Below are 25,372 nucleotides of genomic sequence, written 5' to 3'. Positions count from 1 at the left end.
CCATAGCACCCTGAGAAGTCCTGATCCCGTCTGTGATAGATGGGAGAGCGCCCGGGAATTTTGGGTGCTGTTGGCCTTTTTTTGCTGTGCGCTGGCGACCGGACGGAAAGCCTCTCCTTTTGCCTGTGGCACCGTGGCCAGGAGGAGGAGGAGGGCGAGTTCATGCGTGGTTGTGGGCCTTGTGTGCCTTGCCTGGTGTGGCTTTTTGTGCCTCGTGTGGCCGGTGTGGTGTTAGGTGCGTCTGCGGCTTCCGGTGTGGTGGTGGGTGCGTGCGGTACCCGTGGCGAGTGAGTGAGGGCGAGAAGGTGGCACGCCTCGCTCTGAAGAGGGCTGCCGGAGGCAAGTCTAGTGCCTGCGGCTGGACCGGCCTGATGGCGCCTGGCCCCAGACATTGTCGGAAGCTAAGCAGGATGGGGCATGGTCAAGTACATGGATGGGAGACCTCCATGGAAATCCCAGTTGCTGGTAGGCTGTACGGCATAATGCCGGCGGCGGGAAGGCCCTTGTCTTCTTTTATTTTCTGCGGAGCCTTGGCGAGGGGGAGGAATGCGTGGGCACACGTGGCTTGTATGCCTTTAGTGTTACGTGCTTTCTGGGCCTTGCGTGCCTTTACGGGTGTGGCTTTTTTTTTTTTGCCTGCGTGGCTTGTGCGTTGTTAGGTGCAGCTCCAGGTTGCAAGCTAGTCGTGGGTGCCTCTGGTTCCCGTGCCGAATGAGTGAGGGCGGGAAGGTGGTGGCTTGTGCTGGAAAGTGCTGCTGGAGGCAAGTGTGGTGCCTAGGGCCATAGCACCCTGAGAAGTCCTGATCCCGTCTGTGATAGATGGGAGAGCGCCCGGGAATTTCGGGTGCTGTTGGCCTTTTTTTGCTGTGCGCTGGCGACCGGACGGAAAGCCTCTCCTTTTGCCTGTGGCACCGTAGCCAGGAGGAGGAGGAGGGCGAGTTCATGCGTGGTTGTGGGCCTTGTGTGCCTTGCCTGGTGTGGCTTTTTGTGCCTCGTGTGGCCGGTGTGGTGTTAGGTGCGTCTGCGGCTTCCGGTGTGGTGGTGGGTGCGTGCGGTACCCGTGGCGAGTGAGTGAGGGCGAGAAGGTGGCACGCCTCGCTCTGAAGAGGGCTGCCGGAGGCAAGTCTAGTGCCTGCGGCTGGACCGGCCTGATGGCGCCTGCCCCCAAACATTGTCGGAAGCTAAGCAGGATGGGGCACGGTCAAGTACATGGATGGGAGACCTCCATGGAAATCCCGGTTGCCGGTACGCTGATACGGCTGATTGCCAGCGGCGGGAAGGCCGTTGCCTTCTTTTTTTTTCTGCGGAGCCTTGGCGAGGGGGAGGAATGCGTGGGCACACGTGGCTTGTATGCCTTTAGTGTTACGTGCTTTCTGGGCCTTGCGTGCCTTTACGGGTGTGGCTTTTTTTATTTTGCCTGCGTGGCTTGTGCGTTGTTAGGTGCAGCTCCAGGTTGCGGGCTAGTCGTGGGTGCCTCTGGTTCCCGTGCCGAATGAGTGAGGGCGGGAAGGTGGTGGCTTGTGCTGGAAAGTGCTGCTGGAGGCAAGTGTGGTGCCTACAGCCATAGCACCCTGAGAAGTCCTGATCCCGTCTGTGATAGATGGGAGAGCGCCCGGGAATTTCGGGTGCTGTTGGCCTTTTTTTGCTGTGCGCTGGCGACCGGACGGAAAGCCTCTCCTTTTGCCTGTGGCACCGTGGCCAGGAGGAGGAGGAGGGCGAGTTCATGCGTGGTTGTGGGCCTTGTGTGCCTTGCCTGGTGTGGCTTTTTGTGCCTCGTGTGGCCGGTGTGGTGTTAGGTGCGTCTGCGGCTTCCGGTGTGGTGGTGGGTGCGTGCGGTACCCGTGGCGAGTGAGTGAGGGCGAGAAGGTGGCACGCCTCGCTCTGAAGAGGGCTGCCGGAGGCAAGTCTAGTGCCTGCGGCTGGACCGGCCTGATGGCGCCTGGCCCCAGACATTGTCGGAAGCTAAGCAGGATGGGGCATGGTCAAGTACATGGATGGGAGACCTCCATGGAAATCCCAGTTGCTGGTAGGCTGTACGGCATAATGCCGGCGGCGGGAAGGCCCTTGTCTTCTTTTATTTTCTGCGGAGCCTTGACGAGGGGAAGGAATGCGTGGGCACACGTGGATTGTATGCCTTTAGTGTTACGTGCTTTCTGGGCCTTGCGTGCCTTTACGGGTGTGGCTTTTTTTATTTTGCCTGCGTGGCTTGTGCGTTGTTAGGTGCAGCTCCAGGTTGTGGGCTAGTCGTGGGTGCCTCTGGTTCCCGTGCCGAATGAGTGAGGGCGGGAAGGTGGTGGCTTGTGCTGGAAAGTGCTGCTGGAGGCAAGTGTGGTGCCTAGGGCCATAGCACCCTGAGAAGTCCTGATCCCGTCTGTGATAGATGGGAGAGCGCCCGGGAATTTTGGGTGCTGTTGGCCTTTTTTTGCTGTGCGCTGGCGACCGGACGGAAAGCCTCTCCTTTTGCCTGTGGCACCGTGGCCAGGAGGAGGAGGAGGGCGAGTTCATGCGTGGTTGTGGGCCTTGTGTGCCTTGCCTGGTGTGGCTTTTTGTGCCTCGTGTGGCCGGTGTGGTGTTAGGTGCGTCTGCGGCTTCCGGTGTGGTGGTGGGTGCGTGCGGTACCCGTGGCGAGTGAGTGAGGGCGAGAAGGTGGCACGCCTCGCTCTGAAGAGGGCTGCCGGAGGCAAGTCTAGTGCCTGCGGCTGGACCGGCCTGATGGCGCCTGCCCCCAAACATTGTCGGAAGCTAAGCAGGATGGGGCACGGTCAAGTACATGGATGGGAGACCTCCATGGAAATCCCGGTTGCCGGTACGCTGATACGGCTGATTGCCAGCGGCGGGAAGGCCGTTGCCTTCTTTTTTTTTCTGCGGAGCCTTGGCGAGGGGGAGGAATGCGTGGGCACACGTGGCTTGTATGCCTTTAGTGTTACGTGCTTTCTGGGCCTTGCGTGCCTTTACGGGTGTGGCTTTTTTTTTTTTGCCTGCATGGCTTGTGCGTTGTTAGGTGCAGCTCCAGGTTGTGGGCTAGTCGTGGGTGCCTCTGGTTCCCGTGCCGAATGAGTGAGGGCGGGAAGGTGGTGGCTTGTGCTGGAAAGTGCTGCTGGAGGCAAGTGTGGTGCCTAGGGCCATAGCACCCTGAGAAGTCCTGATCCCGTCTGCGATAGATGGGAGAGCGCCCGGGAATTTCGGGTGCTGTTGGCCTTTTTTTGCTGTGCGCTGGCGACCGGACGGAAAGCCTCTCCTTTTGCCTGTGGCACCGTGGCCAGGAGGAGGAGGAGGGCGAGTTCATGCGTGGTTGTGGGCCTTGTGTGCCTTGCCTGGTGTGGCTTTTTGTGCCTCGTGTGGCCGGTGTGGTGTTAGGTGCGTCTGCGGCTTCCGGTGTGGTGGTGGGTGCGTGCGGTACCCGTGGCGAGTGAGTGAGGGCGAGAAGGTGGCACGCCTCGCTCTGAAGAGGGCTGCCGGAGGCAAGTCTAGTGCCTGCGGCTGGACCGGCCTGATGGCGCCTGGCCCCGGACATTGTCGGAAGCTAAGCAGGATGGGGCATGGTCAAGTACATGGATGGGAGACCTCCATGGAAATCCCAGTTGCTGGTAGGCTGTACGGCATAATGCCGGCGGCGGGAAGGCCCTTGTCTTCTTTTATTTTCTGCGGAGCCTTGGCGAGGGGGAGGAATGCGTGGGCACACGTGGCTTGTATGCCTTTAGTGTTACGTGCTTTCTGGGCCTTGCGTGCCTTTACGGGTGTGGCTTTTTTTTTTTTGCCTGCGTGGCTTGTGCGTTGTTAGGTGCAGCTCCAGGTTGCAAGCTAGTCGTGGGTGCCTCTGGTTCCCGTGCCGAATGAGTGAGGGCGGGAAGGTGGTGGCTTGTGCTGGAAAGTGCTGCTGGAGGCAAGTGTGGTGCCTAGGGCCATAGCACCCTGAGAAGTCCTGATCCCGTCTGCGACAGATGGGAGAGCGCCCGGGAATTTTGGGTGCTGTTGGCCTTTTTTTGCTGTGCGCTGGCGACCGGACGGAAAGCCTCTCCTTTTGCCTGTGGCACCGTGGCCAGGAGGAGGAGGAGGGCGAGTTCATGCGTGGTTGTGGGCCTTGTGTGCCTTGCCTGGTGTGGCTTTTTGTGCCTCGTGTGGCCGGTGTGGTGTTAGGTGCGTCTGCGGCTTCCGGTGAGGTGGTGGGTGCGTGCGGTACCCGTGGCGAGTGAGTGAGGGCGAGAAGGTGGCACGCCTCGCTCTGAAGAGGGCTGCCGGAGGCAAGTCTAGTGCCTGCGGCTGGACCGGCCTGATGGCGCCTGCCCCCAAACATTGTCGGAAGCTAAGCAGGATGGGGCACGGTCAAGTACATGGATGGGAGACCTCCATGGAAATCCCGGTTGCCGGTACGCTGATACGGCTGATTGCCAGCGGCGGGAAGGCCGTTGCCTTCTTTTTTTTTTCTGCGGAGCCTTGGCGAGGGGGAGGAATGCGTGGGCACACGTGGCTTGTATGCCTTTAGTGTTACGTGCTTTCTGGGCCTTGCGTGCCTTTACGGGTGTGGCTTTTTTTATTTTGCCTGCGTGGCTTGTGCGTTGTTAGGTGCAGCTCCAGGTTGTGGGCTAGTCGTGGGTGCCTCTGGTTCCCGTGCCGAATGAGTGAGGGCGGGAAGGTGGTGGCTTGTGCTGGAAAGTGCTGCTGGAGGCAAGTGTGGTGCCTACGGCCATAGCACCCTGAGAAGTTCTGATCCCGTCTGTGATAGATGGGAGAGCGCCCGGGAATTTCGGGTGCTGTTGGCCTTTTTTTGCTGTGCGCTGGCGACCGGACGGAAAGCCTCTCCTTTTGCCTGTGGCACCGTGGCCAGGAGGAGGAGGAGGGCGAGTTCATGCATGGTTGTGGGCCTTGTGTGCCTTGCCTGGTGTGGCTTTTTGTGCCTCGTGTGGCCGGTGTGGTGTTAGGTGCGTCTGCGGCTTCCGGTGTGGTGGTGGGTGCGTGCGGTACCCGTGGCGAGTGAGTGAGGGCGAGAAGGTGGCACGCCTCGCTCTGAAGAGGGCTGCCGGAGGCAAGTCTAGTGCCTGCGGCTGGACCGGCCTGATGGCGCCTGGCCCCAGACATTGTCGGAAGCTAAGCAGGATGGGGCATGGTCAAGTACATGGATGGGAGACCTCCATGGAAATCCCAGTTGCTGGTAGGCTGTACAGCATAATGCCGGCGGCGGGAAGGCCCTTGTCTTCTTTTATTTTCTGCGGAGCCTTGGCGAGGGGGAGGAATGCGTGGGCACACGTGGCTTGTATGCCTTTAGTGTTACGTGCTTTCTGGGCCTTGCGTGCCTTTACGGGTGTGGCTTTTTTTTTTTTGCCTGCGTGGCTTGTGCGTTGTTAGGTGCAGCTCCAGGTTGCGGGCTAGTCGTGGGTGCCTCTGGTTCCCGTGCCGAATGAGTGAGGGCGGGAAGGTGGTGGCTTGTGCTGGAAAGTGCTGCTGGAGGCAAGTGTGGTGCCTAGGGCCATAGCACCCTGAGAAGTCCTGATCCCGTCTGTGATAGATGGGAGAGCGCCCGGGAATTTTGGGTGCTGTTGGCCTTTTTTTGCTGTGCGCTGGCGACCGGACGGAAAGCCTCTCCTTTTGCCTGTGGCACCGTGGCCAGGAGGAGGAGGAGGGCGAGTTCATGCGTGGTTGTGGGCCTTGTGTGCCTTGCCTGGTGTGGCTTTTTGTGCCTCGTGTGGCCGGTGTGGTGTTAGGTGCGTCTGCGGCTTCCGGTGTGGTGGTGGGTGCGTGCGGTACCCGTGGCGAGTGAGTGAGGGCGAGAAGGTGGCACGCCTCGCTCTGAAGAGGGCTGCCGGAGGCAAGTCTAGTGCCTGCGGCTGGACCGGCCTGATGGCGCCTGGCCCCAGACATTGTCGGAAGCTAAGCAGGATGGGGCATGGTCAAGTACATGGATGGGAGACCTCCATGGAAATCCCAGTTGCTGGTAGGCTGTACGGCATAATGCCGGCGGCGGGAAGGCCCTTGTCTTCTTTTATTTTCTGCGGAGCCTTGGCGAGGGGGAGGAATGCGTGGGCACACGTGGCTTGTATGCCTTTAGTGTTACGTGCTTTCTGGGCCTTGCGTGCCTTTACGGGTGTGGCTTTTTTTTTTTTGCCTGCGTGGCTTGTGCGTTGTTAGGTGCAGCTCCAGGTTGCGGGCTAGTCGTGGGTGCCTCTGGTTCCCGTGCCGAATGAGTGAGGGCGGGAAGGTGGTGGCTTGTGCTGGAAAGTGCTGCTGGAGGCAAGTGTGGTGCCTAGGGCCATAGCACCCTGAGAAGTCCTGATCCCGTCTGTGATAGATGGGAGAGCGCCCGGGAATTTCGGGTGCTGTTGGCCTTTTTTTGCTGTGCGCTGGCAACCGGACGGAAAGCCTCTCCTTTTGCCTGTGGCACCGTGGCCAGGAGGAGGAGGAGGGCGAGTTCATGCGTGGTTGTGGGCCTTGTGTGCCTTGCCTGGTGTGGCTTTTTGTGCCTCGTGTGGCCGGTGTGGTGTTAGGTGCGTCTGCGGCTTCCGGTGTGGTGGTGGGTGCGTGCGGTACCCGTGGCGAGTGAGTGAGGGCGAGAAGGTGGCACGCCTCGCTCTGAAGAGGGCTGCCGGAGGCAAGTCTAGTGCCTGCGGCTGGACCGGCCTGATGGCGCCTGGCCCCGGACATTGTCGGAAGCTAAGCAGGATGGGGCATGGTCAAGTACATGGATGGGAGACCTCCATGGAAATCCCAGTTGCTGGTAGGCTGTACGGCATAATGCCGGCGGCGGGAAGGCCCTTGTCTTCTTTTATTTTCTGCGGAGCCTTGGCGAGGGGGAGGAATGCGTGGGCACACGTGGCTTGTATGCCTTTAGTGTTACGTGCTTTCTGGGCCTTGCGTGCCTTTACGGGTGTGGCTTTTTTTTTTTTGCCTGCGTGGCTTGTGCGTTGTTAGGTGCAGCTCCAGGTTGCAAGCTAGTCGTGGGTGCCTCTGGTTCCCGTGCCGAATGAGTGAGGGCGGGAAGGTGGTGGCTTGTGCTGGAAAGTGCTGCTGGAGGCAAGTGTGGTGCCTAGGGCCATAGCACCCTGAGAAGTCCTGATCCCGTCTGTGATAGATGGGAGAGCGCCCGGGAATTTCGGGTGCTGTTGGCCTTTTTTTGCTGTGCGCTGGCGACCGGACGGAAAGCCTCTCCTTTTGCCTGTGGCACCGTAGCCAGGAGGAGGAGGAGGGCGAGTTCATGCGTGGTTGTGGGCCTTGTGTGCCTTGCCTGGTGTGGCTTTTTGTGCCTCGTGTGGCCGGTGTGGTGTTAGGTGCGTCTGCGGCTTCCGGTGTGGTGGTGGGTGCGTGCGGTACCCGTGGCGAGTGAGTGAGGGCGAGAAGGTGGCACGCCTCGCTCTGAAGAGGGCTGCCGGAGGCAAGTCTAGTGCCTGCAGCTGGACCGGCCTGATGGCGCCTGCCCCCAAACATTGTCGGAAGCTAAGCAGGATGGGGCACGGTCAAGTACATGGATGGGAGACCTCCATGGAAATCCCGGTTGCCGGTACGCTGATACGGCTGATTGCCAGCGGCGGGAAGGCCGTTGCCTTCTTTTTTTTTCTGCGGAGCCTTGGCGAGGGGGAGGAATGCGTGGGCACACGTGGCTTGTATGCCTTTAGTGTTACGTGCTTTCTGGGCCTTGCGTGCCTTTACGGGTGTGGCTTTTTTTTTTTTGCCTGCGTGGCTTGTGCGTTGTTAGGTGCAGCTCCAGGTTGCGGGCTAGTCGTGGGTGCCTCTGGTTCCCGTGCCGAATGAGTGAGGGCGGGAAGGTGGTGGCTTGTGCTGGAAAGTGCTGCTGGAGGCAAGTGTGGTGCCTACGGCCATAGCACCCTGAGAAGTCCTGATCCCGTCTGTGATAGATGGGAGAGCGCCCGGGAATTTCGGGTGCTGTTGGCCTTTTTTTGCTGTGCGCTGGCGACCGGACGGAAAGCCTCTCCTTTTGCCTGTGGCACCGTGGCCAGGAGGAGGAGGAGGGCGAGTTCATGCGTGGTTGTGGGCCTTGTGTGCCTTGCCTGGTGTGGCTTTTTGTGCCTCGTGTGGCCGGTGTGGTGTTAGGTGCGTCTGCGGCTTCCGGTGTGGTGGTGGGTGCGTGCGGTACCCGTGGCGAGTGAGTGAGGGCGAGAAGGTGGCACGCCTCGCTCTGAAGAGGGCTGCCGGAGGCAAGTCTAGTGCCTGCGGCTGGACCGGCCTGATGGCGCCTGGCCCCAGACATTGTCGGAAGCTAAGCAGGATGGGGCATGGTCAAGTACATGGATGGGAGACCTCCATGGAAATCCCAGTTGCTGGTAGGCTGTACGGCATAATGCCGGCGGCGGGAAGGCCCTTGTCTTCTTTTATTTTCTGCGGAGCCTTGACGAGGGGAAGGAATGCGTGGGCACACGTGGATTGTATGCCTTTAGTGTTACGTGCTTTCTGGGCCTTGCGTGCCTTTACGGGTGTGGCTTTTTTTATTTTGCCTGCGTGGCTTGTGCGTTGTTAGGTGCAGCTCCAGGTTGTGGGCTAGTCGTGGGTGCCTCTGGTTCCCGTGCCGAATGAGTGAGGGCGGGAAGGTGGTGGCTTGTGCTGGAAAGTGCTGCTGGAGGCAAGTGTGGTGCCTAGGGCCATAGCACCCTGAGAAGTCCTGATCCCGTCTGTGATAGATGGGAGAGCGCCCGGGAATTTTGGGTGCTGTTGGCCTTTTTTTGCTGTGCGCTGGCGACCGGACGGAAAGCCTCTCCTTTTGCCTGTGGCACCGTGGCCAGGAGGAGGAGGAGGGCGAGTTCATGCGTGGTTGTGGGCCTTGTGTGCCTTGCCTGGTGTGGCTTTTTGTGCCTCGTGTGGCCGGTGTGGTGTTAGGTGCGTCTGCGGCTTCCGGTGTGGTGGTGGGTGCGTGCGGTACCCGTGGCGAGTGAGTGAGGGCGAGAAGGTGGCACGCCTCGCTCTGAAGAGGGCTGCCGGAGGCAAGTCTAGTGCCTGCGGCTGGACCGGCCTGATGGCGCCTGCCCCCAAACATTGTCGGAAGCTAAGCAGGATGGGGCACGGTCAAGTACATGGATGGGAGACCTCCATGGAAATCCCGGTTGCCGGTACGCTGATACGGCTGATTGCCAGCGGCGGGAAGGCCGTTGCCTTCTTTTTTTTTCTGCGGAGCCTTGGCGAGGGGGAGGAATGCGTGGGCACACGTGGCTTGTATGCCTTTAGTGTTACGTGCTTTCTGGGCCTTGCGTGCCTTTACGGGTGTGGCTTTTTTTTTTTTGCCTGCATGGCTTGTGCGTTGTTAGGTGCAGCTCCAGGTTGTGGGCTAGTCGTGGGTGCCTCTGGTTCCCGTGCCGAATGAGTGAGGGCGGGAAGGTGGTGGCTTGTGCTGGAAAGTGCTGCTGGAGGCAAGTGTGGTGCCTAGGGCCATAGCACCCTGAGAAGTCCTGATCCCGTCTGCGATAGATGGGAGAGCGCCCGGGAATTTCGGGTGCTGTTGGCCTTTTTTTGCTGTGCGCTGGCGACCGGACGGAAAGCCTCTCCTTTTGCCTGTGGCACCGTGGCCAGGAGGAGGAGGAGGGCGAGTTCATGCGTGGTTGTGGGCCTTGTGTGCCTTGCCTGGTGTGGCTTTTTGTGCCTCGTGTGGCCGGTGTGGTGTTAGGTGCGTCTGCGGCTTCCGGTGTGGTGGTGGGTGCGTGCGGTACCCGTGGCGAGTGAGTGAGGGCGAGAAGGTGGCACGCCTCGCTCTGAAGAGGGCTGCCGGAGGCAAGTCTAGTGCCTGCGGCTGGACCGGCCTGATGGCGCCTGGCCCCGGACATTGTCGGAAGCTAAGCAGGATGGGGCATGGTCAAGTACATGGATGGGAGACCTCCATGGAAATCCCAGTTGCTGGTAGGCTGTACGGCATAATGCCGGCGGCGGGAAGGCCCTTGTCTTCTTTTATTTTCTGCGGAGCCTTGGCGAGGGGGAGGAATGCGTGGGCACACGTGGCTTGTATGCCTTTAGTGTTACGTGCTTTCTGGGCCTTGCGTGCCTTTACGGGTGTGGCTTTTTTTATTTTGCCTGCGTGGCTTGTGCGTTGTTAGGTGCAGCTCCAGGTTGTGGGCTAGTCGTGGGTGCCTCTGGTTCCCGTGCCGAATGAGTGAGGGCGGGAAGGTGGTGGCTTGTGCTGGAAAGTGCTGCTGGAGGCAAGTGTGGTGCCTAGGGCCATAGCACCCTGAGAAGTCCTGATCCCGTCTGTGATAGATGGGAGAGCGCCCGGGAATTTTGGGTGCTGTTGGCCTTTTTTTGCTGTGCGCTGGCGACCGGACGGAAAGCCTCTCCTTTTGCCTGTGGCACCGTGGCCAGGAGGAGGAGGAGGGCGAGTTCATGCGTGGTTGTGGGCCTTGTGTGCCTTGCCTGGTGTGGCTTTTTGTGCCTCGTGTGGCCGGTGTGGTGTTAGGTGCGTCTGCGGCTTCCGGTGTGGTGGTGGGTGCGTGCGGTACCCGTGGCGAGTGAGTGAGGGCGAGAAGGTGGCACGCCTCGCTCTGAAGAGGGCTGCCGGAGGCAAGTCTAGTGCCTGCGGCTGGACCGGCCTGATGGCGCCTGCCCCCAAACATTGTCGGAAGCTAAGCAGGATGGGGCACGGTCAAGTACATGGATGGGAGACCTCCATGGAAATCCCGGTTGCCGGTACGCTGATACGGCTGATTGCCAGCGGCGGGAAGGCCGTTGCCTTCTTTTTTTTTCTGCGGAGCCTTGGCGAGGGGGAGGAATGCGTGGGCACACGTGGCTTGTATGCCTTTAGTGTTACGTGCGTTCTGGGCTTTGCGTGCCTTTACGGGTGTGGCTTTTTTTTTTTTGCCTGCGTGGCTTGTGCGTTGTTAGGTGCAGCTCCAGGTTGCGGGCTAGTCGTGGGTGCCTCTGGTTCCCGTGCCGAATGAGTGAGGACGGGAAGGTGGTGGCTTGTGCTGGAAAGTGCTGCTGGAGGCAAGTGTGGTGCCTAGGGCCATAGCACCCTGAGAAGTCCTGATCCCGTCTGCGATAGATGGGAGAGCGCCCGGGAATTTCGGGTGCTGTTGGCCTCTTTTTGCTGTGCGCTGGCGACCGGACGGAAAGCCTCTCCTTTTGCCTGTGGCACCGTGGCCAGGAGGAGGAGGAGGGCGAGTTCATGCATGGTTGTGGGCCTTGTGTGCCTTGCCTGGTGTGGCTTTTTGTGCCTCGTGTGGCCGGTGTGGTGTTAGGTGCGTCTGCGGCTTCCGGTGTGGTGGTGGGTGCGTGCGGTACCCGTGGCGAGTGAGTGAGGGCGAGAAGGTGGCACGCCTCGCTCTGAAGAGGGCTGCCGGAGGCAAGTCTAGTGCCTGCGGCTGGACCGGCCTGATGGCGCCTGGCCCCAGACATTGTCGGAAGCTAAGCAGGATGGGGCATGGTCAAGTACATGGATGGGAGACCTCCATGGAAATCCCAGTTGCTGGTAGGCTGTACGGCATAATGCCGGCGGCGGGAAGGCCCTTGTCTTCTTTTATTTTCTGCGGAGCCTTGGCGAGGGGGAGGAATGCGTGGGCACACGTGGCTTGTATGCCTTTAGTGTTACGTGCTTTCTGGGCCTTGCGTGCCTTTATGGGTGTGGCTTTTTTTTTTTTGCCTGCGTGGCTTGTGCGTTGTTAGGTGCAGCTCCAGGTTGCGGGCTAGTCGTGGGTGCCTCTGGTTCCCGTGCCGAATGAGTGAGGGCGGGAAGGTGGTGGCTTGTGCTGGAAAGTGCTGCTGGAGGCAAGTGTGGTGCCTAGGGCCATAGCACCCTGAGAAGTCCTGATCCCGTCTGTGATAGATGGGAGAGCGCCCGGGAATTTCGGGTGCTGTTGGCCTTTTTTTGCTGTGCGCTGGCGACCGGACGGAAAGCCTCTCCTTTTGCCTGTGGCACCGTGGCCAGGAGGAGGAGGAGGGCGAGTTCATGCGTGGTTGTGGGCCTTGTGTGCCTTGCCTGGTGTGGCTTTTTGTGCCTCGTGTGGCCGGTGGGGTGTTAGGTGCGTCTGCGGCTTCCGGTGTGGTGGTGGGTGCGTGCGGTACCCAGGAACAGCACTGCTGAAGGGTGCTGCTCCTTTCAGAGGATCAAAGTACAAAAGATGTTCAAATAAAAGGAGAGATTAAATTCTGTGGGCTAGATTTAGTCCTAGCTAGCTTTGCAGTCAGTGTGTGCAGGCTGTGGAGGTTGATCTTTCACAACAGCCTATTTCAAACCTCAGGAGGGTGTTGGTAACTTAGTAACTTTGTATATTAGATGTAGGTGTCAGCAGAGCCTGTGAGAATGTTTTCTATGTCAAACAATCTTTATTTTTTTTCAATTTGTTTTTCTCAGAAAAGTGGAACTTTGCTTCCAGTCCCTTCTCTCCTCTCTGTCCTTTTTCTTACTTGTTGCGTGTGAGTAGACAGAGGGTGAGGAATGTTTTCAGGATTGAAAAATCCTTCTTGCCCTTTACACCAAATGTCTCCTTTACTGATGAATCATTGTAATGACTCAACTAACCACCCTACTGTGTCTGTTGCAACTTTTATTTTCTTTGCCCAGCAGCAGCATCTGCTCTGCTGGGTTTTACTGAACAGGTAGGAGGGCACAACCCCTGCTTGATGAAACTTGTGAGAAAGAAGCGAGGGCCTGTGATACAAAACAACCCCTTTTTATTTATTTATTTATTTTAAACCAGTATTTTTGTTCATCTGCTGCTTAAACACAACATCCTGGCATTGCCAGCACATGGAAAAGCCCTGATGTGCCGCTGCAGTTTTGCTGCCACTTTGTCATCACTTTGGTGCAGCACTGCTTTGGGGCACTGTCCCAAAGCATCACCCCCTCGACAAACATGAACCTTTCCCTCAAAGAGCAGCTTTCTGAAAGGGACCATGTTTGTCGGTGATGGTGTGAAAAACGAGGTTCACATATTTTTAATGGAATTTAAAAGTTTAATAGAAAGACAATTAGGTGATAAAGTTACAGATACGGCCAGGTGTCTCTGCATTCAGCCAAGAGAGCACACCTTACTAACAAAGGATTGTCCCTTAAAAACAGAACCCTACTACATATCCATAAATTCTCATACATGTTTCAAACATTCCTCTTAAGTTTTGGATGTTTCTGTGTTTAGTTTTTAACTTGCCCCCTTCCCAATAGATCAATCTTCTTGGATCCACCGAGTTTCACATTCCCTGATAACAGAAATGCAATAAATTCCTCCCCTGGAGCTCTGGTCACTGCTGTCCTCATCTGGATAAGATAATCTAAAAATGGATAGTCTCTAACTATCTTTTTCAGTCTTTGGGTTATACAAACAAAAGTAGTTTTTGCTTTAATACTATGCCATAGCTCAACATATATGTATTATGTCGCTATTTCTAAGTTTCATCAATAACAGAAATAGAAGGAACTATATTAATACAACAAAGTTTTCTAACCTTATACATATAACATTAATTTTAATATTTGTGAAAAGCCAACAATATGTGTCTATAAGATATTGTTATATAATAAGATAGATAGATAGATAGATAGGTAGATAGATAGATAAGATGGTGTCCCCTGGAGCCTGACAAATCTCAGTTGCCGCTGTGCTCGATCTCTGTTCTGTGCCTCTCAGTTTTGGGGAAATGACAGTAGGTGGCACTGGAGAATAGCAGCACAGAAGGATGGCTTTTCCGAAATGGAGCAATTTCGCTCTGTTTAGCCACATTTCCATCCCCACGGATTGCTAAAAACCGCTTTGCTGCATTCCCTTTGCAAGCCTAAAGGCTCCAAACTCGGGAGTGATATTTCAGAGAGCTCCAAAGTGCCTGTGAAGCAACACTGTGAGTAAAAGCCTACTGAAGATATTGTGTTTCTTTCTGGGGGGGTGTGGAGTGATTATTCTGGCAGCTCTTTCCCTGCAGCTCTGTATCAGACCTGGCTCCGAAGAGCACAAATCAAATCCATGATTATTCCTTGATGGGAGTGAGCTGCCTCTCCTGCCGGCTGGTGGAGCAGCGAGAGTGTCTAAAAGAGGGAAAGGAAAATATCCCAGGGATTGTTGAGTTTTCTTTGTCTCTGGAGATGCTGTCCCACACTCCGGCAAAAGAGGCGGAGACAACTCCTGGTAGTTGTAGGAGGAATTAGGGTAGAAAGTGACTCAGCAGTTCCCTGTCTGCTCCTTTAGTGGGAAGCACGAAACAGACAAATAGTGGCCACCCTAAAAGCCTGGGAAAATTCTGAAAATATTCAGATTTTCCCAAGAAAAACCTTGGTAGCCTTCTCCTAGAAATCACCACGGGGAGAGAGGCGGAGGGGTCCCAGCTCAGTTTGTATTTTGTGTGTGTGTTTGGGAATACGAGCTCTTCCCATGAGTATTTCCTGTTATATTCCTGTTTTCTCCTCCTCCTCGAGCTCTGCCCAGTCCCCGTGAGGTGAAGCAACACCACATAACCTCTGAAATGGCAGCTCCTAAAACTGGTGTGTGCCTCTCTCTCAGGATCACTTCACTGGCATCACTGGAAATGAGGCACAAATGCCACCAAACAGCTCGCAGAGCAAGGTGACATTTTAAGGGAATATATGGAGAATATATGAATATATGACAAAAAAATGCATCACCTTCCACCAACTGAAATAAGTTTTGTCCTTGGTTAACTGCTTCTAAAATCACAGTGACATCACTGACAGCTTTTATGCTTTAAAGGCCGGGGCTTTCTTCCTGTAGTGCTTTATCAAATTATAACTTCAGTTTATCAGATATAAGATACCAGATATTACTTATTAACTTTATGTGCTTTATCCTAACATGCTTGGCCTTATCACATGGCTTTTTATAACCGAAATACTGTTTTGTTGACACTCCCTCCCTCCCTGTTTCTGAGGATGTTTCCTTGCCTATTACGACCTTGGCATTTCTGCATAGCCACTTCAGTGGAGCAATTTATAACTTTTTAAGGAATGGTATGAAGTGTGAAGGCAAATGGTCCCTGAGGGAGTTCCCTCTGTGCTGTGTCTGGAGCTCCCTTTTATGGAAGGTTCTGGGCTCTCTGAGGTTGTGGAAGGTGGATGTGGTCGGTGCTGTGTTTACTCCAGCGCTTCAGGCCCTTTGCAGACAGCCAGGTCCTCGCTGGTCCCTGGGAAATATCCCAGCATGAGGGAGGTTCTTCCACCCTTGTGCCATCCCAGCTCTGCACGCTTTGAGGAGCCAAAGCCAGAGAGCCCTCAGAGGTTTGTACTGTCCTCCTCCCCTGTGACTGCAGCTGGGAGCTCCTCCTGGATCATACAGATGGAAGATGGAGTACAGTAACATTTTTGAATCCTGCTCTTGTGCAGAAGTCTTCCCAAGAGGCAATTCTTTCCCTTTAATTAAGTTTTTATTTTAAGCATGTTGGAAACTTGCACTGAAAGTGTGAGATAATCTACCACTATATATATATATATATATAAAATAAAAAGTATGGTTGGGTTTCCAAATCGAGAAGGAGGATAGATAAGCTGTTACCTTTTTATTGCTACAGCAGTTTGAATTTTCCCTGAGGGATGACTTGGGAAGAGAATCATCACCGCCATAAACCGGTTCAACAGGAAGGAAAGCTCCTGGCGGAAAAGTTACGCCTCCTTGATATTGAAAGCACATAGGTCACCTGAAAATGTCTGTGAGCAGGAAGGCACAGGAGGCTCTATATCCTTCTAAAAAATTGTGTTTCAGGTAAGGAGTTGCAACAGATACTCTTACTGCTTAGCAAGTGCCCCAGTCATCTCCTCCTGGGATCGGTGAAAGGGGAAATTGAGCCCACAGCTTGCTGAGCTTTTTAACGAGGATTCATGTGCATGTCCAAGTGTGGAAAGTGTTTTTGTGTGCTTGGGTGGCACTTGCAGTGCTGTGAGACTCTCAAGTCTCTTGATTTGTAGGGAATATTTTACAGTATTGGTTGGGATTCTCCCTTAAAATCCCTGATGCCAGAACTGCACGATTATGTGAAAATGCAGCTGTCATTCAAATGGACAAGGAGGGCTTCATAGTTGCAGGAGAAAAAAAACCCCAAACCCTCCAAAATTCAGTGTGAACTGAGAAACCACAAAGCCAAAAAACCACAAACTATAAACTTAGGTGTTTTATAAAAAAAACGAATATAAATTTTGCCTCCTTAGTGATTACCAATGCACTTGACAAGACTCAGAAGGTGAAACGGTGGCTGGCAAAGAGCCAGACCCTTGCCTGAACTTTTTCTGCTGCTTTGAAAAGGATGAAAAAGGGTTAAATACAAATACAGAGCCTGGTGGTTCTGACCAAACTAGCACGACTTCCATGATGGAGTTCTGCACCGTGGCCTGCTGAGCTTCCACTCTCAGGGGTCAGTTTTAAATACAAGCCCTCATGAAAGACACAAGATGCTTCTGTGCAGAGGTTACAGAAAGTCACAGCAGTGAACGAGCACGGTTTTATGTCGGACATTTATGTGCCATCATAAACAGAATTTGATTGAAATGCAGGGAAAATATTTTAGAAACAGTTGAAAGGGTGTAAGAGGTATTGTACTTTCTATGCCTTGTAGTCTTCCAGACTGGCAAGCCTTTTTTAAGTGGGACTGGAGGGAGATTTATTATTTTATCTTCTATTTCTTCCTGAAACATTCCAATTTTCAAGATGGGTTAAAAAAAGAGTGAAAGACCTTATGCTTCTTGATTTAATGGCTATATAATTTTATCTCTTGTTTTCTTTCTTTTATTTACCTGCTGTAGAAATGAAAAACAGAGAAAGTTGTAAATTAGGACAATTTTGTGCAAGAAACTTCTGTTGTTATGCTTATTTCTTTTTTTTTCAATGGTGTCATTTTTATCTAAAAACATAGCTAACTTCAGGATTCATTCTGAGAGAAAGCTGCAAAACTGTAATTGCATTTCAGATCACCATTCAAAGTGGTGTGCATCATTTTGGTTATCTGGCCTAGTGTGATTTCATAAATGTGGGGTTTTTTTCAACACTGTTAAAGCAAACCAAAGCATGCAACACATGGAATTACTAAGTGGAGTGTTTGAAACAGTAGTTCAACCTCTGGGTTGCAGGTTTTATTTCAGCCTGTTTAGGTTTTCATTTCATTTCTCATTCCACACTGTGGGTGACAGAAGCTTATGTCACCTGGAGTTTGGCTTAAAATGAAACAAAAATAAATATAATTGGGATGAATACCTTCTGTTGTAACATAGATTTTCATTGCAAGGTGCTATTATCTAAACTAATACAGTACCTTGGGGACTTAATGGAAAATCTATTTGTGCAGCTAAGCTTTAGCAATTTCTGAGCGCTTTTTTTATCTCAGTAGCTTTTTCTTTTTCTGCTCAGGGATACGTTTTTTTGTTGAATTATTAAATCAGATGTCTCTATTTCTTTTAGGTGATAAAGTACTCCAGCACAACTGTGTGCAGTGTGTGGTATTGCTGTTCTGTGCCGTTTGTGGGTTTTAGGCTACATCTGTATCAGTAAATGAAAATGGCCCAGAAGAGACTTTGGTTGTAGAACTAAACTCCCTTCCTAAAAAATATATCCTCATTCATACTGACAGCAGTTTCCAGTGCATGTTGCCTGTCTGAACCATTTGGCACATGCCAAAATCAGATCAGGAAGTTTGCTAGTAACAACATTAATGATGGAGCTGCAGAAGCTCATGCCCTTGCCTGTTAATTTGCTAAAAAAGTCCAGCCTCAGGCTTTGATGAGAAATTTCTTTTGTAAAACAAGAAACAAAAAAAGGCTGAAATTTTATTTATCTTTTCTTCCCTTTATATGTGCCATATCCTAGCTTTTGGGGAATATTCACTGGAGGTCCATGTCTTCTATATTCTTTGACTTAACTTTCTTCACCTGATTGCACTAAGATAAAAAGTGGTGGGATATGAAGGAGTTGGAGGCACAAAAAAGAGGAAAATGTGAATGAAACTGACAACCATTAATGCAAAGTCTGCCTTCCTGCATTGTGTGCTATGCAAGTGTAGAAACGATGGGGAAAAACATAGAGATTTTATTTAATATTTGTCAGAATTAGTATTTAAATCAGTTGTTTCAGGCAACCTGTTGTTATTATTTAGGAGTCAAGGATAATAATAATAATAATAGTAGTAATTTGTTGTTATTAATATTAAAACTACAGTAATTATAATATATTTGAAAATAAGGATCAGAAAAAAGAATAATCAAGCTCCATATTAAGGAAATATTTCCACTTTTTGGAGAAAGCTCTAAAACAAAAAATACCAAAGCAGTGTAGTGCTCTCATTATATTAGGTATTTTGGGATTTAACTTCCATTCTGTGCTTCCTTTCAGTGTGGCTCCAGCTCTGAACACTGCTCTCTTGCCCTTGGAGCTGTTATGAGACTTTCCTGAGGACCAAAACGACTGAAGTGAACAATCAGCCATGGCACACTTTGGGAGGGTGCCCTTCCCACACAGTGAAGAACAGCTTGAGGACCAAGCAATTTACCCCATGTGCCATTCTGCTTCTGATGGGGAGATCCCCCTAGGATTTGATCAAATAGTTGATGAAGTCAGCAATGAATTTTTTTTTTATGGTTCATCCCATCCACATCATCACGAAGAAATATTTTTCCCATCAGACCTTTTCAGTTGGAATGTGCCTGACCAGCAGCTTTACAGCCACCCTCCTGTTGCTTATGGAGAGCTTTACCCTGGAGATCCAATCCCTCACTGGCAGCAAGGCACAATGTCACCAATGGTTGGCTTCAGACCTTCAATATCACCTGATTTCAGAAACTTCTCTGTGGTGGATTCCCACCCCTACAGTCGTGAGAGAGAACACCATGGAAGGAACAGTGTAAATTCAACTCCAAATGTGGAAAGGGGCAACACAAACCTGGAGTTTCAGATAGGCTTTGACAATCTGGATGCTCCAAGTCCTGTCTTCATAGACAATTATCCATTTGGACCAAAAGTGAGAGAAGAAAGTGGAAATGGGGAAGCTTCTTTAACCAACACTTCCAGAAGGTACAACATAGGACCTACCCACCCCCAGGGCTCTGGACATAACAGAGAGGTATTTAAATGGTTTTATATTAGCAGTGCTTAAAGTTTTTTGTTCTTGTTTGTGTCCTTGTACTTTGTGTGTTCACTCACACTGTTGCAACATGGATTAGAAGCACTTTATTTAAAGACCTTATGAAAAATAAAACATTTATGCCCCAGGGGAAGCAAAAGAATTTTATGCCAGAAGAGAATCTAGATTATGGTCTAGAATGCTCCAGTAGGCTCATTTTATGGCTCACTGAACCATAAAACTACCAGAGAAGGATAAGAACAGAAATGTAAAGTTGTGTTTGAAAGATTAGATGACAAATCTTTATGGTCTGATATGAAATCTGAGATTCAAAATAACAATACATTATGTTGAATCTGGTCTTGGTTTGGTTTTTGTTGTTATTTTGGTTTGGGGTTTTTTTTATTTGTTTTTTTTTGGAGGGGATGTATTGGGTTCTTTTTTTGGGGGGTTGAGACAGATTACTTTCTCTGTGTCTAGACTGGCTGACACATCCTGATCCTGAGAGATGAAACATACTACCTTCACTATGTTCTGCATGAACTTCCGTGTGCATATATAATTATTTTCTAAAAATAGAAACATCTACTCTAGCTGGAAGCTGGATCCTGTGACACACACTCTGTCTTTTAGCTGTCTGTCTGAAGCCAACCCTTTATCTTTTTTCCTCCCTCATCAGGTGTTCATAGCTCTATTCATGATTTTGCCATTTTTAATAACCATGTCTTATGGGACTCCCATGAATCTCTATGATGTTATATCTGCCCTCATTTTCTTTCTTTCAAAATCCTGATATGAAGAAGGGAAAAGAAAATGTTAAATCCTTCCTTTCCTCCAGTCCTTGTTAGCATTCTGAATAGGAATCCTGAAATAGCCTACAGGATACCTCTGCACCATGAATATTAAAAGACAGTTTAGGTTCACCTTCTGCCTTTAGCTGCCAGTGATTACAGTATCATACAGCAAAAGGGGAAGAGGCACTTGATTGACTTGTTTCTGTCTCTGAATAAGGAGAACTATAAAAGTAAACATATGCAGGCCCAGACAGATGGGAAGGCAGCGGGGGAAAATATATCTGAGGACAAGAACTCTTAAGACTAATCTTGTGCGCTGCATTTTAGAATTTCAGTGATGAATGCAAAAGAGGAGGGGAAGAATAGGTGGAGAGACAAAAGGCTGTTGTTGCTTTTTACTCATGATAGGAAAACTAAAGCATGCTGACATGATGATGAAAAGAACAAACCTTCTCAGGAGAAAAGCAGAAAATAGTGGGATACAAATGAGCAGGAGGAGATTAAATCATGGGATGGGAAGAAGAGGTGCTAGAGGAAGCGAGCATTTAAGAACAGGCACAAACGCCTCTGTGACGGAGGAGGAGAGAATTATAGGGGAGGGAAGAGAAGAGCTGAGTGAGTCAAGGGCAACTACAATCGAATGTGTGGGAGGATTTGATTAAGTCAGGGAAGTATTTGAGCTGTTTAGCTCGAAGAGGAAGAAATGGGAGAGAAGAGTGAATTGATTTGCAGCATAAAAATCACTGTGGTCACAGGAATTCCTTCAGGGAGAAAAAGCCATGTCAGGATAGAAGGAGCCATGGCAAGGGGCTGGCAGCTGAACCTCGAGATGATAAGGGAAAATAAGAGTTAAAGAAACTCCTAGAGAGAGGGAAGAGCAAAAAAACCCTTTACTGCATTTACTTCTGCTGGGGTTTTGGAAAAAAGTGCTGTGGGGTGACAGACCTGGTGCTGAGTAAGACAATCAGAAGGGTTGGAAAAGTGGAACACCACAGCAAAAGAATGAGAAGATTTGTTGATTTGTGAGGTCCAGAACAAGTAAATAATGCATCCAAGTAGTAGGAGTTGAGAACCAAGACTTCAGAGTGAAATACAGAGGATGCTGAGACAGGGAGATTAGAATTTAGTTGGGTCATAGGTAGGCAAGATGGAATATTCACATTACTGAAATCATACTGGTGTTCTGATCTGTAGCTCTTGGATGCAGTTTTATGGTCCTAGGCTTTATTTAATGTGTGCTAATCAAAATATTCCCAATGTAATAAAGGAATCATTAATTTTTTCCTGGCCTTGTCATTCCAGGTCAAAAATACTATCTTTATGACATCCCAGTGAAAGGAGATGTTATTTTTTTCCATATTAGAAAGAAAACTGAAATAAAACGTAAAAATGATCTAATATATTTAGCTACTCTATCTATGATATTTAGCATCTAATTTTAGATTCTAATGTTTTCAGAGTAACTAAGAAGTCTTCACCCAAGTCATGAGACCCATCATGAGACCAAATATCATGATTTTGTTTCAGGTGCTCCAGAAATGAGAAATACACTATGACTGCTGGAAGGATGGTTTAGGTGACTTGATTAACATAATGTAAGAAGCCTGTGGTTGGAAAAAGATTCCAGTTTTCAAGGGCTGCATTCAGTTGCTTCATCCCTGTTGTCATTACTTCTCTCCATAGGCAGTTCTGTCTCATTCACTGCTCTCTTTAACATATTTTCAGTGCAAGGAAGCTCAAGTCCTGTTGAAAAATAATGTGTAATATTGTGACTATGTAATTCACATTTTACCTTTATATGCAAGAAGAAGAAAGTAAAGTTTCTGGACATGTGAAAAGAAGACATGACCAAACTAAATCTCTCATCCTTACAATTCACCAATGGAGCTGGAGCTATTTATCTCCTTTATATACCTCTGACACCAGGATGAATTTGAGTGACTTGGAAATGGTATTTTCCAGGTGTGTAGACTATTACTAGGCTGCACAGGATTCTTGTTTGCCATTAGGGATCACTCAGAGATGCTGCCAGCAAAGGCCCACAGAAGCAGAGGGCTCCTGTGTCACTCCTGTGTCCTGCAGGGAAAGATCCAGATTGCAGCTTTGGGCTGTCAGACTCCTCTTTTCCAGCCTTTAGAAATTATCTAATCAAACTCTTTTTCACCCCATGAGGATCTGGGGATTCATACCCATGTCCTTGTGGGAAATTCTGCATTCCAAGGCTTGTCCTTCTTCTTGCTCAATTCCTCTCTGTTTCTCCTTGCTTAGTTTGCCATTGTGGTTTTTCTCTTTTAATACCCTCAGCCCCATTTAAGGTTGTGCCCCACCTTTTCTTACATGTGAACTAATTTTCTTAGCTTTTCACTCATTTCTCTTTTTCCATGTACTTTTTCCATGGCACTGTTCTGCAAAGACAGAGCTGCAGGAGAAAAAGGAGTTTTTGGTTTTTTGTTTTTGTGGGGTTTTTTAATTAGTAGGTAATTGTGGGAGGCCGTTACTAAATCACTCATAATTTCTAAATAGTGCACATCATCCAAAAGTTCTTATCACTGTCTGATAAAACAAATTGTAAGGTAGGTGCCAAACCAGAATGGAAAGAATGAACCAGTGGAGGTCTTCTATTTTCACTGGATTTTGATGGACCTTTTTCAGCAGTTATTAGAACCAGGGAATGATGGACTATTGATTTCAATTGCTAAATTTAATTTTCCTCTCTTATTTACACCCTCAGGATTATCCATTGTTCTTCCTACCAGACAATTTCAATTTTCCCCTCTATTGATGATTCCCTGTTAGTATCTTTAAATTTTATATGCACTCTCCTAATGCTTTATGTAGTATTGTGGGTGATGAAAATGCTACATACCATCAGTTTTGGGTCTTATTGTATCAACATAAGGTTCCTGACTGTTAAGCTTTCAGTTGTGCCATTCTGATTTCAGCCCCCAGCAGATCTCTCATCTTTTATAATCATCCCACCTTTTAAACTATAACTGAAATTTCTCACCCTGCATCTTTTAATGCATATTGCACTTCCTTGTCCAGGCAAAAAGAATCTTAAATTCTGTTTATTAGTTATTTTTTAATAAATTTTCACACTTTTATATAAGCTATTTTTCAAATTATAAAAGAAACCTTTTGCCACATCTCAGTTTCCTCTTCTGTGACACATCCCTTCTCTTTCTGAAGGGCTTTAAAAGCTCTTATATGGTTAAGCCTTGTAATGTCTCTACCTACAAGAGCAGAAAAGATTTGCAGATGTAAGAGCATTAAATTCTTTCCTGGAGGTAATGTTCTGGCTGAAGAATACTTCAGGCAAACAGAGAAAGGGATGCCTGGCCCAAAGCAGTGGCTCAGACCTCTGCTCTCCGAGTTCATGGAAAGTATGTGGGGATTTTTCATGGTCAGTAGAACCCACTGGCTCCCTCTTCTCTGCCTTAGGGACTTACCTGATAGGTTTATGGAGTTTGAGGGGATGCTGAGCTTCCTGCCAGAGCAGAGAGAAAGAAAATAAGGATTAAATAAGCATAAGCTTCAGTTTGTCCTTTTCCCTTTGTAAAGGAAATATCTGAATTTGGAGTTATCTCAGCCAGGTGGATTGTGAAAGCTTTGTCTGAAATTCCTCATGTTCTGTGTGGAGGGGTAAAGCAGTTGTTACCCAGGGCAGCTGATGCTTTGTGACTTCTGAAAGCATTTAGAGTGCAGTCAAAATGGGGTCATTTGTGTTTATTTGGAGCTCTGTCAAGTCAGGGGAGGAGTGATAGGCTCTCATGGGGAAAAATTCAAGGTTAGCCTTATGGTCTTTCTGCTTCTGATATCTAAATAACTCAGCTCTGTTTCTTCTGGGGTCTTTTTGGTGTTTTTAGGCTGCAAGTTGGTCTATCCAGCTGATTGAAGCAGATCAAGGAAGTAATGAAAGCACAGTTGGTTTTTGCAACACAGTGGAGAAGTAAGTAATGAAAAAGCTTTTTTCAGCCAACTATCACATTTCACTTACTCACATTAATTGGGTTGGTTATCCCTGTGTATTTGGGGCTGGCTGGGATGGAGTTCATCATCCCCTCACAGGGCTGGGCTGGGCTGTGTATTGGCAGCTAGGAAGGTGTGGGTGGTACACCGGTGTTGTGGCTGCTGCTGAGCAGTGTTCATCATTGTGACATTTGTCTGAAGCCCTTCTTCCTGGAAGGAGGCTGAGCACTGCCTGCTGATTAGAAGTTGAGGATATTTTGTCTTCCCTTAATTACATATGTGACTTTTTTTTTTTCTTTAGTTAAACTGCCTTTATCTTGACCCAGGAGGTTTTTTCCCTATCTTTTCTCCCCCTTCCCCTGTAGTGAAGAGGAAGGGAGTGGTGAGAACAGCTTGGTGGGCACCTGGCATCCACCTAAGGTCAGCCAACCACACCCTGCAGTCCTGAACAATGCTGTAATTCCAGTGTCCACTTCAGTAAGGAAACACTTCTTATTTTAGTTTAAATATTAAAAATCACAGAGGAACATCAATTCAAAAAATATCTTCTGTCTGCTTTATTAGTGATAAGTGCATTTAACTCTTCACTGTTGATGGCTTATAGTGTGTGAAAGTTCCCATCCTTTTTCTTCCATTGTCTTGGACAATGTTAGTGCCTGTGCAGCTCTGAGCAGGAAAATAAGAGCTAGAGGAACTGACTGAGACCAGAATTGCTACATACTGTCATGATGGAAAGTGAGACTTAGCAAGTGACAAAACCTACTTTAATTATATTTCACCATTACACTTAATAGCCTGACTTAATGGGATAGAACATCTTTTACTTTCTTAATCTTCTGCAGAAAACTAAATTGTGTTGAAATCCAAGCACACAAAAATTTACAAGTATTTAGACCATCTGTTTAGATTGATTTTTCTTTTGTAGATATTCACGGATCACACTGTCAAGTTGTTAGCACAAATGCACACTTTCTCCCCCCCGGAAAGTCACTGGAAAATGGAATCCTAATTTTCTTATTAGACTTTAATGAATTTATTTTATTCAAGGTCAGCCAAGGCTGCTTCTCTTAAAAGAAAAAACCCAAAACAACCCAACCAAAAAAACCCAGTTTGATGTGGCACTGAAATTAAGAGAGATTACATTATATATTTAAATGGGGTGGTCGGATCCAAAACATGCTCAGTCACATGTCTCAGTTTCCTTTTCCACAGTTCATCAGCCTGAATCCCAACCCAATTCTACCATGAGATACATGAAGGCATATTCCACAGGACTGCTTTCCTCCCAGCTATTCAGATTTTTTTTACTGTCTAAACATTCTAATTATAGGAAAAGCTTTATATTGATTTTTGAATAGATGAGCTTATTTACAGGGCCAAAAAGATAAACACTAATAAGCCATTCTTGTTTTGCAGGAACTTGTTTTGTGTGTGCCATAAGCAAATGCTCTTAAAGAAAATAAGAACAGCTTTTACTTTTCTTCTATTAAATAAGTAGAGAAACATTTTTAGGACAAAATGTCACTGCAACCAAAAGACCAAAAAAATGTCATAAATTTTCAAATAACTTACATTTTCAATCCTGCCAAAAGAGCATCCTCCCAGTGCCCAATGGATCTCAGTTGCTGGCAGTTTCACATGTCAGA

General features: G+C 49.5%; 1 protein-coding gene across 1 annotated transcript in view; it reads left to right on the top strand.

Moving 5' to 3' along the window:
* The first annotated feature begins 13,624 nt into the window (after positions 1 to 13,624).
* PIK3C2G (phosphatidylinositol-4-phosphate 3-kinase catalytic subunit type 2 gamma) overlaps positions 13,625 to 25,372 on the top strand; it is a 203,409-nt gene continuing 191,661 nt past the window's right edge. Inside the window, exons 1-4 of the mRNA XM_058852977.1 lie at positions 13,625 to 13,755; positions 15,433 to 15,623; positions 18,237 to 18,963; positions 23,624 to 23,706. Coding sequence (XP_058708960.1) covers positions 18,328 to 18,963; positions 23,624 to 23,706 — 719 coding nt within the window. The 5' untranslated portion in view covers positions 13,625 to 13,755; positions 15,433 to 15,623; positions 18,237 to 18,327. The remainder of the gene's footprint in view (positions 13,756 to 15,432; positions 15,624 to 18,236; positions 18,964 to 23,623; positions 23,707 to 25,372) is intronic.

Source organism: Poecile atricapillus, chromosome 18 (genome assembly GCF_030490865.1).
Source record: "Poecile atricapillus isolate bPoeAtr1 chromosome 18, bPoeAtr1.hap1, whole genome shotgun sequence".
In the NCBI taxonomy this organism is placed as follows: domain Eukaryota; kingdom Metazoa; phylum Chordata; class Aves; order Passeriformes; family Paridae; genus Poecile; species Poecile atricapillus.
Note: the sequence above shows the minus strand (reverse complement) of the source record. Positions and strands in the feature narration are given on the sequence as shown.